At 41.6% G+C, this 19,968-nt stretch overlaps 1 protein-coding gene across 4 annotated transcripts in view; it reads left to right on the top strand.

Moving 5' to 3' along the window:
• The window catches only part of fut8b (fucosyltransferase 8b (alpha (1,6) fucosyltransferase)), a 97,895-nt gene that overhangs the window by 56,762 nt on the left and 21,165 nt on the right, over positions 1-19,968 (top strand). For all 4 annotated transcript variants that reach the window (XM_038726716.1, XM_038726714.1, XM_038726715.1 and 1 more), the window contains 4 exons: positions 2,303-2,421; positions 3,517-3,679; positions 12,544-12,658; positions 17,150-17,387. In XM_038726716.1, the coding sequence (XP_038582644.1) occupies positions 2,303-2,421; positions 3,517-3,679; positions 12,544-12,658; positions 17,150-17,387 (635 nt within the window). The remainder of the gene's footprint in view (positions 1-2,302; positions 2,422-3,516; positions 3,680-12,543; positions 12,659-17,149; positions 17,388-19,968) is intronic.

Below are 19,968 nucleotides of genomic sequence, written 5' to 3'. Positions count from 1 at the left end.
TTGCAACTTTAAACGTCTCATCTTTATGCCTGCCAGCGACTGATGTTCCTCATTCAGGGAGCAAATTGAGTTTGCATGCCTTGATGACTCATTAACATGGCCTTTGCAGCACTTCACCAATGCCCCTGTGCATTCAAATATATTCCATTTTTTAATAGTTTTATGTAGAGGAATTGATAATGTATAATGTCAGTGGCTGTTCTTTTTAGTCTCCTTGGCTGATTTGAACTGTGTTCTGAGCATGTCGGAGTGCTCATTTGTATCTTCATTACATGCATGCATTAGCCTAGTTACTCATAGTTCATCGACACAGAGCGGTGAACATACGTATTTATATCCAATTGATATCTGTATCAGGATGCCACAATTGACCGAAACGCCGAAAATGTAAAATTTGACACACAGATGCTCTTGAAATAGTTTATTACATTGATAAGGAATACATTAAATGGACTGAATGGATGTCCAAACATAATTTCAACTATAATGAGCAATTAGGCTTTGCAAGATTATCCATAAATTTTCTACGCCTTTTAAGTTTGATGCTTTAGAGCACAGATCTCAGTCATGCATCCTCTCATTTTATCCAGAAAAGTCACAAGACACCGCTACAGAAACCATGTAGCTTAGTTGTGATTTCAATGGCTAAAACTGTGTAACGGAATGATTAGTTGTTTGTGACGTATGTACATATTTAGTTTGACAATGGATCTTTTTAGTTTTCCATCATACAATAAGAACAGGCCACCATGACCACTCCTGCACCAATCAGCATAGGGGATTTCCAGTGCTGCACAGTTAGACATTTATGGTTAATCTATTTACAGCACTCGAATAGCTTTGATGTAGTTGTTAAGTTAGTTTTATTTAAGTTTTGACTTGTGTGTATTTCCCTCCACTAAATTAAATCTGTACTATTGAGTTAAAATGTTGGCCCATTACATTACAGCAGGCGGTCATTCTTAGAGCCATCAACCAAAGTCAAGGGAGAAGAGTAATAGTATTTTCTTAATTTTTAAGTAGTTTTTAAATCAAAGTCACAAAGAAATTGCATTTAATTGCCACTTGTCTCCATAATTTGATTTTCAGTCTTAACTAGTCACAGGATATTGAATATAATGCTTGCATTTGTTGTTCAGTAGTCGTTAGGCTGGACCAATCAAACCTGGAAAATTATTCAGTACTTTCTTAAGAAATAATCTTGAGAAAAATAAAATAAATAAACCGAGATATGGCTCCAGGAGGCTCCACTGTGGTGTCTCAGTAAATGAAATAGAATTTTCATTGGTGAGCACTAAAAGATGTCAGCCATCACAGCTTAGTTTTCACCGCAGCTTTCAAGTCTTGAGACATCCAAATGAGGATCGAGTCACCCAAGTAAGATGCAGTACAGACTAAGCAGTTGTTGGGTAATAAAACATTCTCACTGCTTCTCTCCTGCACCTCGTTAATGACTATTAAAACCAAGTGTTGTGGATATAAAATGAAGCAGAATTCTGCAAATGTGTGGCCTCCATTAATTCTTGACATATTTACTAGGAAGCAGATTTTGGTTTTTCACAATATTTGCAAAAGCCACCATGTTTTTACAGATTAAAAATCATGAGCAAAGAATAATAACAGCAAAGCAAGCAGTGTGTATATCCAGGCAGGTGTAGGAATGGTTGAAGTCTAAGTGAAGGAGAAAACTGTCAATGATCTAATGTGGTGTCTGTCTTAATTTTATTTATTCATGGGAGTCCAAAATGAGTGAAACAGAAATTTTGAGAAGAGAAACAGTGTTTGCTTGCGTCTGAACTCTGTCCTCTTGTCTTGGTTTGTATTGGAAATCATGTGTAACATTTTTTTTACAAGTGATCCAGTAATTTTACATCAAGTTAGTGCTGAAGCAGTTGTCTAGTCAGCGATGGACATCAATTTTAAAGATTGGCTCTGTTTCATCATTTTAAGGAAAAATGCCAAACAGCTGCTCAAATCTGAGGATTTGCTGTTTCACTCTGTTATAGGACACTGTAAATTTGATATTAGTAATAAGCAACTTGGGTTGTGGAAACTTATAAGCATGATTTGTCAGATTTGTTTTATTTAATGAAAATAATTATTGCTTGCAACACTATACTACACAATGCAATTTTACTGAATATTTTTTAACATTAGATTTTTGTTTGTTTACTGGAAGTTTTACAATTACTGCAGAGTATTTCTGCAGAGTAGGGAATATTTGCTCTCCCTTCCTTCTATCGATGTGCACATGCTCCCTCGCTCGCCCATCACATCCTCTCCTTGTGTCTTTCACCCCCAGGATACCAGAGGGTCAGGCAGAAGCCGGGTCCTTGGCTGCAGGGAGGCTGCGCTCCCTGGAGGACCAGCTAACCAGAGCCAAACAGAAGATCCACAGCTTCCAGAAACTCACTGGAGACGGTAAGTGGGACAGGACTGTCTGAAAGGTTGCAGGGAAGGATTTGGCACAGAGCTTGGAAATATGAAAGGATTGATTTTGAAGGTGCGAGGGTTGACTATATATGGTATAAAACTAGTCAAAGGCTCTTGTGGGATTTCGCCTGCAGCGAGAGTCTCAGTCTAGTCCAGTGTTAAACCTGCTGTAGCTTAGCAGCGATGATGGCAGAGCCACGCTGTCGGATGGGCAGGGTTATGTGTGTATTTGCCACGCTAAGCAGTGGTCAGAGGGGCAGGAAAGCTGTCAGTTGAGTGGGGAAACTTGTGAATGAAGTGGAAACAGTGTGAATGCCCCAATGGCAGAGCGAGAGAGAGGAGAGAAAAGAGACAGACAGAGAGAAAATAAAGAAGGACATGTGAGCGTGGAGGGCAGCATGGGGTCAGCCTTTCCATCTTGCCGCAGGGGAAGAAAAAGCTAAAAATACCCTCCAGCTTTTTTCCACCACAGGAGGGAGTAAAAAAGAAGAGAGAGTGCGAGATAGAAAGGGGGAAAAAAAAAACATTTCCCTCTCCGCCACCAACTCCTTCTCCTCCTGCTTGAGGCTGTCCTTCCCTTTGCTTGATTTTTTATTTTTTTTTGTTTCTTTTCCGTAGAAACCAGAGCAGGCAGCTGTGTTATCCATGTGAGTTACACCATATTGTTTCGCTCAGATGGTGTATAGAGTTCCTTCCTGTAGTTAGAACTGTGTGAGAAAACCCATGAGAGAGGGAGAGAGAGAGAGAGCCACGAGGCACAAAAACAGTGACCAAGTGCTCCTTAATGAGGTCAAAGCATGCAAGCAAGTATGGAAGCGGAATATTTTAATGGCTTTAATCCAAAACCTTGCTTTATGCCATTAGCCTTTTTAGGCTCACATAATCTAATGCTCAAACCTTCCTAAATACCTCTGGGCGTCCTTTCCTACCTTGTTCCTTCCAGCTGTATACCCTCAGAGGTGCTTTGAAGTTAACGTTATCAATTCATTGTTTTAGATCAAACGTGTGCCTCAAATGTCATGCCAGCTGAGTCTCTTTGTTATATTTTGTTGTGAGCTGTTCTTCTTACCCCCCCTGCTGCAGGCCCTGGGCCCACTCAGGAGGAGATGCGGAGGAGAGTGGAGAACGGCGTTAAGGAGTTCTGGTACTTTGTTCGCAGTGAGGTGAAGAAATTGGCCAACGTTGAGCCCAGCGAGAGGCAGAAGTACGCAGACACGCTCCTGTTGGACCTGGGACACCAGGAGAGGTGGGCAAATAGTTGATTGGACTAGTGGGAAATAGTCACAAGAGGAAATGTCAAAGTGTTCCACAGGGATTTGAAGGAAACTATGAAAACCATGGCAAAGCTAACACTGGTGAAGGTCTAACAGACCTAGCTGGCGGGCCTTCCTGTGTGGAGTTTGCATCTTATTCTTATGTCTGCCAAGGTTTCCTCTCAGAGTCCAAAGTCATGCATGTTTTGAATATAAACCCTCCCAGTATAGTGGCCTGAAAACTTCTGAACAAGTCGTTATATTTCTGTAATGCTGTGAGTGTTGACGGTGATGTTCAGTCTCACAAATAAGGATCAAGGATTATGGTAGTTTATTTATCAATATACAACACAAGGTTGTCCCTTCATGCTACACACACATAACTTAACATATAAAAAATGTATATTAAAATATGGTGACATATAATAGTAAATAAAATGAAATAAAACAATAAATACTACAGTTCTTTATGTACATATATATAGGGATGGGAATTGATAAGATTTTAATGATTCCGATTCCATTATCGATATTGCTTATCGATCCGATTCCTTATCGATTCTCATTGGGTGAGGAAATAAGTACAAGTTTGTTTGTTTGTATTAACTCGCTTTAATTTCTGATCAGAAGACACAGCACAGAGTATACACAAATTATGTGTAACAACCTTAGAACAAGCCTAAAAGTAGGTGAGCTACTTCTCAAAGTAAAGTCCAGGGACCCTTAGCCTAGGGCAGTGTTTCTCAACCAGTATGCCATGGCACGCTAGTGTGTGTCTTGTAAGATTATCAAGAGTGCCTTAGGATTAGGAAATTGTTAATTTTCACATTAATTGGTCCAGACAAAAAAAATAATGTTTGGCTTTTTATGCCCAACTGCCATTTTGTGCCATAAAAACTAAAAACACAGACTGAAAACAGTCAAGGAAGAGCTTGTGCCTTTTGGAATATTAACTGTGCTCATTTGGACTCAACTTGAAACAAAATAGTAGTAGTGGTCTTGACTGAAACTAGTCCAACCATCTGCTGTGATGGCTGCATGTGTGACATGTTTCTCTTTTCAACCCCATACCAAGCAGGAATCAGATGATTTGTTAAACTGTCTCTGTTTGGGGCATTGTATTTTGGGTTGAGAGTCTTTATCATCTCCCTACAGAAAATATAAGGTAGGACTAGGAATAAATAAAACAACTATACTGACATAAAAACATGAAACGTTGGTCATGCATTTGTTATTTTCATTTGAAAAGACATGCTGGACAAAATACAGCAAATTAACCTACCGAAATGCAGAGGCATCTACTGTGGCAAACGGGTGCAAACCCTTTACCACAAACTTAGTCACTGCTCGGTGACATTCGTTGATCCTAGCCTCGGTCATTTTGTTCTTCCCTGCCTCTGTGAACGGAGTAGCTAGAGGTGCACCAGAGCTACCTGCTGCAGCCTCTGAGCCAGCTAGACTCTGGCCGTCTTCATCATCATCTAAATTTGATGGACAATGACAATGATGAAATTATTCGTATAGTAAAGGTTTACACAATGAAATGGCGCTCACATTAACTAAGTAGACAGGGCCTGTCCTGCCTGGAGAGTTTAAAGTTACCTTCGGCATTAGTAACAGATGGCGTCCCGTTAGCTCCGCTGCCGCTTGACTCACTTGCGTCGCTAAGTAGTAGTGTATCAAACACGCGACAGTCCTGCAAATGAATTGCATGCTGTGTGGCCAAATGTTTCTGCATATTGGCGGTAGTTCCCCCCTTTGACGAAATGGAAACTTTACAAGTGTTGCAAATGACCGTATTGTCGTCTTTTCGCGTGAAATATAACCAAACTTTAGAGCGCTTCTGCCTCGATGCCATGTTTGCTGCGTTCTGAACCAAAACAACGCAGCGCGTGTGTGACGTCATGACGCATTTGCCACGAGCGGAACCGATAAGTAGAATCGATAAGCAGGCGTGCTAACGGTTCCAAGGAATTGATTCACTGGGCACCGGTTCCGAAGAAGAACCGGTTCTCGATTCCCATCCCTACATATATACATACACATATACACCCAGAACATGCAGCAGTGCATTTTTTGAATTTGCGTCTGGGGAGAATGTAAACAGCAGCAGCAAGATGATAATATGGTTCTCATCTTCACATATAAAGTCTGATATTTTGGAAACCGTGTCCATCTTGATTGTGTTTGAGCACCAAGCATCATCGACGTAAAACACAGAGCACAGTCCGCCCTACGTATGCTTGGTCGAGGAATCTGTAAAGATGTGAGCACAACAGTCTCTGGTTTCCCAATACTTGCCAACCTGAGTCCTATTTTATGCAGACCGGACCTTTAGAAGCCTTAAGTCCTAGCTAGGCCAGCATGGCTCCTATCCCGGCTCTCTTTCCGCTCCTCTGGGCAATCACCGCTCCCGCTGTGCTGCCTGATCCGGTGGATATTGATGGGTGGATCATCTAAGGCCCCCTGCTCTTTAATTCAGTATCTCTATCCAATATTTAATACAATATTTATAACTCATATATAGGTCTTTGACTCCATTGGCATTTACTGATATTACTGAGCAACAGATATATTCGTAGCACAGATTATCAAACCATCAAGTACCAAAAGTACTTGCTTTGTTTGATTGGTAATTTTGTGTTGGCAAAATTCTTGTTTAGACAAAATGTAACATTTAGGAGCCTCTTTCGTTATATGACAAAAGTGTTGATATTTCTAAAAGTGATAACAAATAAATAAACAATTTTATCATTGATTTATCATTTAAGTAATTTTTGAAGCAAAAAGTGCCACCTTCTCAAAATCAGATGTTTTGCCATCTTAAAGACTAAACAACGTTACTTAAACAAAATAATCAACATTAATTGCTAATGAAAATAATCATTAGCAGAAGCACTAGGTGGGTAGATGTTAGTAGTGTTAATGGTCTTGTGCAATGGCTAAGTGTTCTCTCACTGTTTATTCTTTTGTAGATGCATTCAGATTAGAGACTCACATGCTGTTTTACTTGGATATTTGTAGGAGAACTTTGGAGCAGCACTTACAGTGGTTGCTGAGAAACAAAGGGCAAAGGTCATAAACACACCCTCTCTGTCGGATGGCCAGCTTCCACACAGTTGAAAGAGGAAAGTCCTTGTGTCACTTAGCCAAGTGGTTCATTGTAATCCAACTGAAGTGGCTTACAGGGCCCATTGTCTTAGTCATTGCTGCCTAAGCAGCTTTCCAAAGACTGATTCCTCAACCCGTCCACACAGACACACATATACATACACACATCACTTGCCGTCTAAGCCCCCCAGCTTTCTTTGTATGTGCACCAGCCAAAGGCTGGCAGAGCCCTGCGCAGATAGGGGCAAAGGTGGAAAGAGCAATGAAATGTATGACTGGAATAAATGCATGGGGGGGGGGGGGGGTAGTAACGTCCTTGTCTTAAACATGTCCCAAGTAAAATAAAAATGTAGCACATAAAACAAAAAGCATGCAATTAACTTACTAGCTCTCCCAATGAAAAGGATCACCACATTATGAAGAAGTTTATAGACACACGATGAAACGGTGTGAATGTTCTGCCAGGAAGTACAACCGTTCAAAGTTCAAATATCTGTAACAGGAAATGCTCACAATACTGGTGCCAGTGAATCAATAACATATACTGTGGGAAAACCCCATATTACAGGGTATCTTGATATGAGGTATATTAAACTAAACTAAAAGTTAGAAGGTACTTTAAGAGTTCTGGAAAAATGATAATTTATACTGGACCATGAGGTGGGATTTTTAAAAACAAAAATAATCATATAATCTTTATCTACTGATCTTAAGACCTGCAACTATCGATTAGTTTCATTATCGATTAGTCTACAAATCATTTTTTCAATTAATCATTTAAATCTACAATGCCCATCACAAGTTCCCGGATCTCATGGTGATGTTTTTAAATATCTATATTCAGTGTGCTGTCATATAAGAGATAGAAAACCAGAAATGGTCACATCTGAGAAGCTGAAAATCAGTGAATTTTGACTTTTTTGCTTATAGAATTAGTTTAATAAATAAAAATTGTTACAAATTAGTGTTGTGTCCTATCAATCAATCGACTAATCATTGCAGATCTAATCCACTTATACAACAAAGGAAAGTTAGTAAAGTATACAGATATTGAATTTGGCCAGAGAACAGTTACTGTTGTTTTAATGACTGCTGTTGAGATAATTACTACATATTACTACATGAGATATTTAGGCATGTGTAAATTGTATCACACAGTTCAAGCTGCAAACATTTGAAATGTGCGGCCAGAACTCATATCATGTAGTTAATGTCTTTAGAAAATAACAGCCTCATTACAACTGAAACTGAGATAAACAACCAAATATTTGTAGGAATGCTAATAGTACTAATATTAAGAATCCCAAAATCCCATTTTCAAAAACTGTGCAATATTAACATCTAAAGGTTACTGTGTAGTCACAGACTGTATATAAGAAGTGGACATAGTCATCGTGATGTCACCCATTTGTGAATGGCCGTTTTGAAGCCTCGAGTTTGGCCGATAGGGCGCCGTCATGTTGAGTTTTTGCAGCCAGCGGCACCGGATATGACCATATTTGGTAGAGACAGTGGAGCTAACGGCCGTGTGTGGAGCTAGCTAGCTTGCTTAGCTAGGTGCATCTGTAATTCACGTTAACTGTCATTTTAGCAGGGCTGACAATTTTGTCTAGAAAACAAAAGGCTTAAAACTAAATGTACTCACCAGAGAAAGTGAACAGCCAACTCCTAATAAGCTTTTTCAACAGTGCTGGTTAAATTTACATAGCGCAGCGCAGCATAGCATAGTCACTCTAGCCGGATTTACACGTCGACATGGTAACGACTTGTGAATCATAGATAATCCCACCCTGAAGCATAGTCTACTCTATGGTCTATTTTCCTCTAAATGGGACCATAATTTACTAAATGAACATCATGTTGTATTGAAGAAGACAGGAAACTAGTGATTGAGTCCATAAACTCATTTGCAAAGTGTTTACTGAGGTAATTATTAAGCTAGGAAGTAAGATCATTTTACCATTATTTCTATTGGAACCGGACTTCTTTTTGCAACCAGAAGAGTCGCCCCCTGCAGGCTGTTCAATAGAATGCAGGTTTAAGGGACTAAGCGTTAGCATCAGTTCTCTGACCGGAAGCCTCCCGCTTGTGTGTAACACTGCGCACTTAAACCACAAGATGGGTAGGACAGTATGGCTGAAGCTATCATGTTGTAAGTAGAGCAACGAAATGAAGGAAACTGAAAGTTAGGGATTCAGATTCAAGCTGTTTAAAATTACTGTTAGCGTTAAGTTCCCACCAAATAGCTCACATCATGGCAAAGAACAGCACTTTGTAGGTATTTTTGTCTTTCTTCCCTTTTACCAATGCTGTCTTACCTGGTGATTTCCAGGCTATAATGTATGTTTGAAACCTTGTAATTGCTCTGTCGTTGGTGCTGCATCAGTACTCAGAATAACTTTGCTCTGCTGCCAAGCCCAGTGGCTGCAGCCTCAATATATACCGTCTGAGCCGATCAGAAGCGCCGGGGAAGCCCACAAGCTTCACATATGCAACAAGACCGCACACTTTTATATACACACAAGGGCGTACCTGCCCCCCCCAAAAAAAATACATAGGGATGTCACGACTGCAGGGCTTTGTGGCTGTGCAGTGTTCCCCTGTCTTGCTGTCAAATCCCTCAGGGCTCGTCTGTTGATTCATTCTTGTTAAGTTTTGCGGGCAGCCAGGTTTGCTTTTCCTTCCCACAGAGGGTCGGTGATGGCTCCCCTGTGCGCTTCTGGAAGACAATTTGACATCCACTCACACAATATGGTTCCAGCTTCAATATGGTACAATGAGTAATGAGTCTGTCTTAGTTGTAGAGAAAGGCGCTGTTCACCCTGCCACACTGTTGATATGGGACATGGTATGTTTATCTGATTTGTGCGTGTGTCTTTATATGCACTACAGAATATGTGCATAAGGCCTCTCAGTCACACAGGATGTGACTGATTTGGGTCAAAGACATGAGTAATAAATTAAGCTTGCATAAGTGTGTGATGTGTTTGCATCTGCCCTTAGCTGCATATATCAGCGCTCTTGTTCATGTTGAAGTGGATGGTCATAATATTTGGCAGTGTGTGACATGGACATAAATTCGCTGTCAGAGGCATGCAGATGGAAGACTTAATCCAAAAAAGCGCTAAACATCCAGAAAGACGCTGTTGTCGTTAGCCAGTGTGACAAGGAACGAAGGTTTTTCTATAAATATCCTGAAAGCATGTTGAGCCTTTGTAATGTTTAACACACAGTAATCTGTTAACATTATGCTCTCTGGTGGATGTTCTTTTCCAAGCACCCTGATCTGAAATGAAGATGAGTAAGACTGGCATCCTATTTGGTCAACAAATAAGGTTGCAGAAAAGATATACAAGTATGTGTGCAAGTGCAGGAATTTTGGAGCCAATCTGAAATGGACCCCTGCAAAACCTACTGAACCTAACATGTGTGTGTATGTATATATGTGTATATATATGCGAGCAGAGGACAGTGCGGTTCAATCTCAGTAGACCTGATGATAATCAGGCTCGGTCCAAAATGCAGTTGACACCAAATAGAGAACACTGGCAGCAGTAACATGCTTCATATGTTAACAAGCAGCCGTGGTCAAAAAGTCTAGCGACATATGTACTTTTTCTCTTATGTACTGACCACATGATCAGAGCGGAGTACACTCTCAGAAACATTTTTCTATTCAATCTATGACTTTTTTAATCCAAATGCAGCATTCGCTTATGGATACAGTCTTATTTGTGATTGCGTGTGTGTGTGTGAGCGTATGGCTGAAAACCTCTGGATAGTTATTCATCATTGCTTTCAGTACACATACTGTGTTTAGTAGTTTCTCTCTAGTTTCCCAACCATTTTAATTGCATCATGAGCATGAACTTGTTTCTGAATCCTTGACACACTTTCTGAATGGCTGCTATGGGTATAGAGCGCTTTACAAAGCAAGGCGTGATAGAGTTGTTGATGTTAGATAAGGACATAAGGTCACATGTTTCATCATCAAGCCAAAGTAGTCCCTAATATGTTTATACTGAGTGGTACAATGTTGATGTGATACCCTAACAGCTTAAAGGTAGAAGTAGAGTAGGATTTTCCTAAAAAAAAAAAAAAACAATGTATAGACTCACAAACATACAAAATAATGTGTGTGGAGGTGTATGTGTCTACAGACACCCTGTCCTCTGCCTGTATTTTCTTAGTTTCTTCTTATTTTGCTATACTCTGGACGTTTCTGGGCGTCAACCTTTGGGCAGTGAGCAGCCCCTAGCCAATAACAGCATGCTGGGTGTGAGGTCAGGACTCTATAAAAAGGCAGCGAGCGGGCTACATCGCTGTATCCGTCTCTTTTCTCTGCTCTCTGCCTGGTCTGTGTGTCTGTTTGACCGAGGGCGCGGCTGAGCTCTTCATATACAGTCTATGGGCTGAGCTATACACACACAAACAGGCAGGGCAGAAAGGCCAAAGCAGACAGGATGACGTTGCACTCTGGCTGCATTCACACATAATCCTTGGGTGTGCAGAGGTGTGGGCATGTTTATTTGTGCTTTAGAACATAATTGCTGTGAAACAATCAGGAAACAACGTTTTATTTCACTTTTTCACTGCTTTGTCCACGCTAATGCTGCTCCCTCTCGTCATTCAAGGTACAAGGTGTACAACACAAGGTTGTATAACAAAAAGAAAGTTTGTAGTGTCATCATCATGGAACACACAAAGTACTTAACAGATAATTAATTAAAATATGGTAACATATAAAGTAAGTAGAATAAAATAAAACAATATATAGTTATTTATATACGTTTAAACCCAGATCGCTCTGCTCTGTGTTTTTTGAATTAATAAGGTTTCATTTTCACATTAAAAAGTCTGACATTTGGGAAACGGTGTCCATCTTGACTGTGTTTGAGCTCCAAGCATCATCGATATAAAACACCTCCTCTCATTTTGCCGGAGTCTTGCTCTCTCTCTGTCAGCTCAGAACATGGCCCACCCAGAGAGTGCTTAATCCGGGATGTTGATGAGCAGGTCTCTGTAAAGATGTGGATGCAGAAGTCTCTGATTTTGGTTGCTTGGCCGACCTGAGTCCCATTTTGTTCAGACTGGGCCTTTAGTTGGAGCCTTAAGTCCAAGCTCGACCACCATGGCTATCACTCTCTTTCCTCTCCTCTGAGCGATCACCCCACCTGTTGTGGTGCCTGGTCCGGTTGATCTGGCCGGTGGACAAGCTAAGGTCCACTGCTCTGTAATCCAAAACCCTGGCTTCCTTTTCCAGTGACTGTATTTCTGTCAAAGGTAGCAAGTGTTTCAGTGCTAAAGCCGGAAAAAACAAACCGCAACCGACAAATGCTACTCATTCTACGTTTAACTATTTAGCCAGATATTGTCATTGCTAATGAGGGGAAAAAGAGAAGTGTCTGTCCAGAAATGGGATGTTATGTTTAATTACAGTGTGTAAGAAAGGTTCTTAGCAACGGTTATTAAGTACCAACCTCTCTGAGATGCTGATTTGCTGTTTGAATGTGAACAAAGGCTATTTGTCCTTAAATGAGGCAGTCTGGGCAACATTCATAAATTTGATGAGAAGTGGTCTGCATTAAACACTGATGTCAAAGACAAAGTACTAATGACATACTGCTCTGACACATCTGAGAATATGCTGCTACATGTGCATTTTATTCCAAAAAAAATAGTTTGTAGCAATCAGTCAGCTCAATTTTTAAATAATTACAGTTTTGAAATGTGTATGTTGATGCAGGTCCATCATGACAGACTTGTACTACCTCAGCCAGGCGGACGGAGTAGGCGAGTGGAGAATGAAAGAAGCTAAAGACCTGTCGGATCTGGTCCAGAACAGAATCACCTACCTACAGGTATCTATAGACACACCTGCTGCTTAGTCACCTGGCCTTGTACTCTCCCTCACTCTCTCACACACACACACACACACACACACACACACACACACACACACACACACACAGTCATGTACTCACCCACATGTAGACACAAATACGTGGTAAGCATTTATGCGAATGTTTCCTTCACACATATTCCTCACATATGCGTTTTTGAGGACATCTTTCACACTTGCTCGTCTCATTTGCACCATCTATAACTGTCAACATCAGTTTCCATGAGGAGTAGGTAAGGAGTATGATAGCAGACTGTTTCAGCAGTCAGATCTGACAAGCAGGATCCCTGTTGTTTGTCAGCGGTTTAGTGACACACACACATGCACGTCGCACACACATGCAAAACACATGCAGATTTGCAAAATGACAAATCGGCAGACACGCATATGCAGAAATACAAAAAAGTCTAAGCGGTACAAAGGCAGACACAAACACACATATTTACTTAGACTAATGTAAATGCGCATATGCTTACAGATCCACATACCCATGCACAGCCTGAGACCCATGACACATCCACTCAGCCCCAGCCACCCCGCTCCCCTTACCCAGCTCTGGTGCTGCCTGGTTCTCGGGTGGGGCGGTGTGCCGTGGCACCAGGCCCTGCAGCATTAATGAGCCGGTGTGTTTGATGAAGAGGACCCAGTCAGTCTGGCTGGGCGGAGACAGCACCACTAACAGCTGCTGTCACCACCGCTGAGGGATCACACCGCTCCACCAGCTGCCATCACTAATTCATCACACACACACACACACAGTACAGATGGATTCACCTACACCTATGCAAGCAATTGCCGCACGCACACACACACACACACACACACACACGCTCAGCCACAAGATTGATGCACTCGTTCGCAAAGAGATGCCCTGTGTGTGTCTCTTGCTATCTCTCTCACACACGCTCACACATCTATATGTACACACACAGACAGACTCCTCCCCCAAATCCCACTCTCTCTGCCACCCGCACCAGACTCTCCCTTCATTCCTGGTTTAACTAACTCCATCTCTGCATCTGCTCCATCTGTCCACTCATAACATTCAGTGAACATGGCTGGCTTCTTCAGATGGATTTCTGCTGGACATTCTCATCTATTTTTACACTACGAACCTTGAAATATTAATTGGTAATGAGCAAGATCATGTTTTTGATCTTTGCCATTTCTGCACTGCGTTTCCCAGAGATCACTTGTCAGTCAACAAGCGTGTCCAGTATCTTTTAAAATTCATTATCCTTAAAGCAGTTATAATCAGTATTTTTATATGAACACAGGGTTCCTGCAGATCCTTAAAAAGTCTTAAAAGACATTGAATTAATTAATTAGAAAATAATTTTTTAAGTAATTTTCTGAATGCCCTTGCATTAATGTCACACAGATCAGGATAGCAGAACCAACGAACACTTGTTTTGTGTGTTCGCAGACTAGGGTTGGACGATCTATTTCCTTATCGTCTGATCATGGCTTCTTGAGATCACCAATTGGCAATCTGATCGCCAGGGAGCAGGGCAGCAAATCATTGAACTGCCAGCATGGGAGAAACAGGCTTCTTAGCTTTAAGAGAAACCACCAGAAACATCTGTAAAGGCACAGTGCAGTGTCCCACATAATTACCACGCGGCGTCGAAGGAGAGTGCAATCAATAGCAGCTTTGCATAGTGTGTCAACCTTGACAACCCAGCTGTATTCAACGTTAACATACCGTCTCCGACATTGACAGCGTTGTGTTAAGAAAAGGGATTAACTATCTTCTCAGAGTTAACTTCAATGCATTAGTTTTTCTATAAACACACTGTTTCAATGTGTTTGTGAGAGAGAGAGGGAGCCAGCAAGCGGAGGTGGTGAGTGAAGCTATGCGCAGCTCCACGATGAATTATTATTTTACTCATATTAAATAGTATGTGGTGGTCAGCGTTGATATTGTGGAGTGTCCTGTCACCACAAATAAATCAATGACTAGGAAACACTGCAGTGGGGTGCTTAGTTCTGAAAGTGAGTTAGTTAAAATCGCCTTAATATCGGTGCATGAAAAACCAACCATCCCTTCGATCGTCGCTAAGCGATCCAATTGCCAATCGGACCAACCCTATCGCAGACACAGAAAGTGGACGTACTGCGGAGTCTGAACACTGTGACAATAAAACAATCATACAAGTCAAATAAGGGAGTAGGAGACATACTCGCGCAATGTTCCAAAAAAGTCATGTTTTATGTTACAATAATCATGTGGGCAAAATTGATCAGTTCATGTTTTTTTTGTCTTCTATTTTGGTTATTGTGAAATTGGTCTTAAATTTCATTCCGAGCATCATTAAAAAAGTCTTAAATCTAACTTGCCTTAAGGCGTAGGATCCCTGTAACAATAGAGCACACAGCTACATGTATATGAACCTTTGTTAAAATGTTGTTTCTGCATTATATGACTGCACTGGCTTTGTTTTTTCAGCATCTCGTCCAGTGCGTACATGCATCCTTTTCTGTGAATACCTTGTTTGTAGTTACATAATTTGAATCCAGCGGCGGGAAAGGCAAACAATGAAATCTGCTTTACCAAGAGGCAGCATTAAATAGTACACAAAATGGAGTTTGATATAATAAAAAACTTGATGAAATGATAAAAACTTTAACGTGTGCAAAAATCTCAATGAGTTGTATATAATCTGCTGGTGACAGAGAAGCAAAATAGACATTTACCTATACAAAATGTAGTGAAGTCTTACTTCAGACTTAAAGTGTGCGCAACTTACTTTCATCATCCACCACGGTTTTTTAATGTGGGCACCACATACTATTTCTCATATCCAGTTGTTCTCAGCCTTGTTCCCTACATAAACACATGTCACTGTGGTCTCCTTGAACTGAATCATTGTGCAACTGCCTCTGTGTTTTGCAAAAAAACCCCCACACCATTTAAACAGGCACTTAACCTACAGTAAAGAGCGGCACTCAGAGCCTGGCTTTGTGCATACATCTGCCATCATTATTCTTGAACCTGAGTCTCTCAGCGATTCGGAGGCTTTCTAGCCTCATCATCATCAACCCAGGATCTAATGGTGGCCTGCACACCACATGTCACACATTGCTTTCATGCAGATATTGTGGCTTAGATCTCTGCAGAATAGTGTTAGGCAAGTTTTTTGTCAAGACACTACTCTAAATTATTAGGAAGGTGAGTTAGCTTACACCTGTGGGGCTAGTAGTGAACCAGCAGCCTGTAACTCAGAGGAAATACCTGTGTGGCTTGTTCTGTCAGCTCGATGGCTGCTGTACTCTGTTATGTTATTGAACAGCAGTGGTGGTAATCAGTTTTCAGCACCTAAAGGAGCCCCTCCTCTCCTCTCTCCTTTTTTTTCTTATTTCCTCTCCTTGCCCCTCTTTTTCTATTGCCTCCTGTCCTCTTTCTCATTTCTTCTCCACTTGTTTTTTATCCTCTCATCTCTTTTACCTCCTCGCTTCCTTCTCCTTTCCTCCCCCTCCCTCTCTTCCTCCTCCTCCTCCTGCTAGTGTGTGATAGGCAGCGTTAGCCGTTGGGTGCCGTGCGGCCTGATTACTGTGAACCATCCACAGCTGCAGCAGCCTAATGAGGAAAACACTCCCATCAGCCGGTAATTGCTGTTTAGGAAGCTGGTTGGCACGAGCATTGCGGAGTCGCTCAGACCGGCTGCCGGCGACTCATCGACAACACAGCATGTGTCACTCTGTTGGTTTCCTTTTTTTTCCTCTTTTTTTAACGCAGAAAAAAGAAATCCTTGTTTTTTTCCCCAGCGCCTCTCATTCAGTATTCTTCCCCTCAGACTTTGTATGCAATTGAAGCTAATTTATGAGACGGTAGGGTAGGAAAAAGGAGTAGGGGGGAGTATCAAAGAAAAAGGGGTATGAGGAAAGAGACTGGTAAGAAAATAAGGGGAAGAGAGAGAGTGAGCGGAAAGGGAAAAATAATGAAAAGGACATGGAGCAAAAAATGGGCAGTGAAAAGTAAAGGAATGAGAGAACACAAGAGCAACAAAAGAGAAACGAAGGAGGAAGAGATATGAAGGGATAAGGCTGGTGGGATTCTATATTGTTCTTATTGTCAACAAATCCCCAGGAAAGACCCAATGAGTTACACATATGAGTACATATGTCAATATTTCCCACCATCCCCTGTTGTTGACTACACAGACAATGCTAAAATATAAAATATTACCAGTTTTATCCCTTAACAATAAGAAGGAACAAGGAAGAAAAAACAGATGGAAAAAGTTAGTTAGGTTATCATGGAGATAGAAGAAGAGAAAAATTGTAAATTAGAGCCAAGTGGAGAATGAGATAGACAGGCAAAAAGGGAACAATGAAAATAATATCAGCCACATGTTATTACAAGTCAGAGATCACGGCTTTGAGAGATACAAGACGAAGGTCAAGCAATAAAAAAATGTTGAAACATTCCTTCTTCTCCTCCTCACAGAACCCCCCAGACTGCAGCAAGGCGAGAAAGCTGGTGTGTAACATCAATAAGGGCTGTGGTTATGGCTGCCAGCTCCACCATGTTGTCTACTGCTTCATGATCGCTTATGGCACCCAGCGCACGCTCATCCTGGAGTCCCACAACTGGCGCTACGCCCCCGGTGGCTGGGAGACCGTCTTCCTGCCTGTTAGTAACACCTGCACCGACCGCTCTGGGGCCACCACCGGACACTGGTCTGGTAGGTACACACATACAGCACCACTGTGAGCTACACACACATCTAAGCCAATGCAACTGCAACAATTGTGATTGGTTTGCTTAAAAATCCAATAACTCTCGCCTTTTATTTTGACAATCCCAGCTAAAAAATAGGGTCTGCCAGACCCCTTCTTTTGTGCTGCCACAGCGAAAACAAAGTGTGAATTCCCTGGCTAAGCAGGACTAAAGCACTTTGGCAGCCAATGTAGCAGCAGCAGGTTATTGTTCAAAGGTTTCATTGCCAAGAATTCCTGTGACTTGATCTAGTAAACAACCTGCTTCTCTGACCTGCAGTAAGTTAATAGAGACAGAGATTGTAGGGGATCATTTTTGCAGAAGTGTTCATGATCATTGTTCTTTAACTCAGGGTCCATGCACCGTTTTGATGCATAATTTCTTGTACGCTGAGAATATCTTTCAGAAATTAATTTCAGCATTTATAGCAAATTTATGGTGTTAACTGAGGAAGACAAGGTAGATTTATTTAATTTTAAATTAAGTTGTAGTTCCCCTTTATGCTACACACAAAAGGCAAACGATCTATGCAAAAAAGACACACACTAGATGGGTGGATGAATAACACGTCACAGAAATAAAACTATTTTACCTGGTACAGTGCCGAGGATGAATTAGGAAGTCTCACAGCCTGGGGGAAGAAGCTGCTCTGGAGTCTGGTGGTGCGACAGCAGATACTTCTGTATCTCTTGCCAGACGGCAGCAGGGTCAGAAAGCTGTGACTGGGTGGGTGCTGTCTTTTAGGATCCTCTGAGCTCTGCATAGGTACCTCACCACACTGAAATCACTGAATCTTGGTAGATGGGTACCAAGGATCTTCTGAGTGGTTTTAATCACCCGCTGCAGAGCCCTCCAATCCTAGGCTGTGCACCTCCCATACCAGTTTGTGATGTTTCCAGTCAGGATACTTTCAATTGCTTCTCTGTAAAAGCTAATAAGAACTTGGCACCGGGATTTTGCCTTCTTAAGTTTCCTTACGAAATACAGCTGTTTCTGAGCTTTCTTTAACAGTGTGGAAATGTGATCATATCAGGTTCTGCATGATTCTGATTCTTGCATGCTGTATATATGCATTTGTTGTTGTTACATTACCATGAAAATAGCAAGTCTCCAGCTTTGTCAACACAGCCAAACATCAAGTGCAACAACACAGGACATCATAATGTTATCAGCAATATTACTAGTTAATGTTAGTCCAACTTTGTACACAGACAGACTGCCAGCCCGGCGTATTTCTCGCAGCCATTTATGTCATGAACCTCGCTTGGTCGCTTTCTTCTTAGCTGACTCTGTCACCGTCCTCTTCTGTATTTTAGCCTCTGCCATTAGCTAATATTATGTACATAGAAGCTGCTGAGCCCGGTTATGTTTCCCACTTTCCCGGGTCCGGCTCGACACCCCCATCGCTCTCTCCAGCAGCATAATGTTGCTTAAACTTGGGTGGCAAGCTAGCCAACAAAGCTAGGCCCCAACCAATGCAAGAGTGCTTACAGTTAATTTACCGATGTCCGAGTGTGTTATCTAGTAAGTTTGCTGACATCAACTCAAAATTTATAGCTAGGGGCTGAACCTCTGTCTGTGAAACCGCTGGCCAACACACACAAACATCAAGCAAACACAACACAAGCCAGCCAACCAGCTAATAAGTCATTACTTACCAGTCCAACACAAAGAAGACCAGCTCGGCATCTGTCCTGCATCCTTTTAGCTTTTCGCTCATGCCAACGAGTAAAAGCCAGCCTGATATTAGCCTTGTTTCCATCCAATTGTCATGTGAATTTTAAGCGTACTTTTGAAATGTCGCAAAAAGAAATTGCAAAATAAGTGCGTTTCCATCTGCTGGTTTGGCGCGAAAAAAACAGGCTATGGCAAGCGTAATAACGTCAGTAGCTGACGTTACACATGGCTGTAATAAACAAGACGTATTGATTCCAAACCAGAAACAAAACCTTGCATGAATCTGATGGCCACTGATCTTAGAAAAATGGAGAGAGGTCCTCAGGAATGTGTTTCAAATCAGGCAAGTTGCCAGCCATGTCTCAGCACGATATGGGAATATCCGGTGTTATGCCAAGTTTTGCATGCCTGCCGAGAATTGTATGCACCTCAAAATAATGCTTTTAAACGCTATAATATCCTTTATGGGGTTCATCAATGGTGATAAATGAATGAACGTTTAGAGTCGTTAATATTTTATTACACTCAGTAGAAGTGGCATTCATTGAGATTCAGCAAAAATATGCAGTGATAACCCCCGTCAGTGTGCAGGATAAAGTATCTGAGAAGGAGCTTTAAGAGGTGAACGCGTAATTCGGCAGAACAGCTGATGAAGGCTACCTGCCGAGATTTGCATCCACCTCTTTTCTCAGCACAAATGAGCGTTACCAGCCGCAAGGTGCATGAAATTCTCGGCAGGCATGCACAACTCTGCACAACGGTGCAAGATGCCGACAGCAGAGACAGCTGATCAGTCCTGAGTTACAAGTTCACTACATCAGAACTTATTCGGAAAAAGTGTTTCCATCTCCCATTTAGCGCATTTAATC

Source organism: Micropterus salmoides, unplaced genomic scaffold (assembly GCF_014851395.1).
Source record: "Micropterus salmoides isolate LMB-PRFRI ecotype aquatic unplaced genomic scaffold, ASM1485139v1 Ms_hic_scaffold_18, whole genome shotgun sequence".
Lineage (NCBI taxonomy): Eukaryota > Metazoa > Chordata > Actinopteri > Centrarchiformes > Centrarchidae > Micropterus > Micropterus salmoides.
Note: the sequence above shows the minus strand (reverse complement) of the source record. Positions and strands in the feature narration are given on the sequence as shown.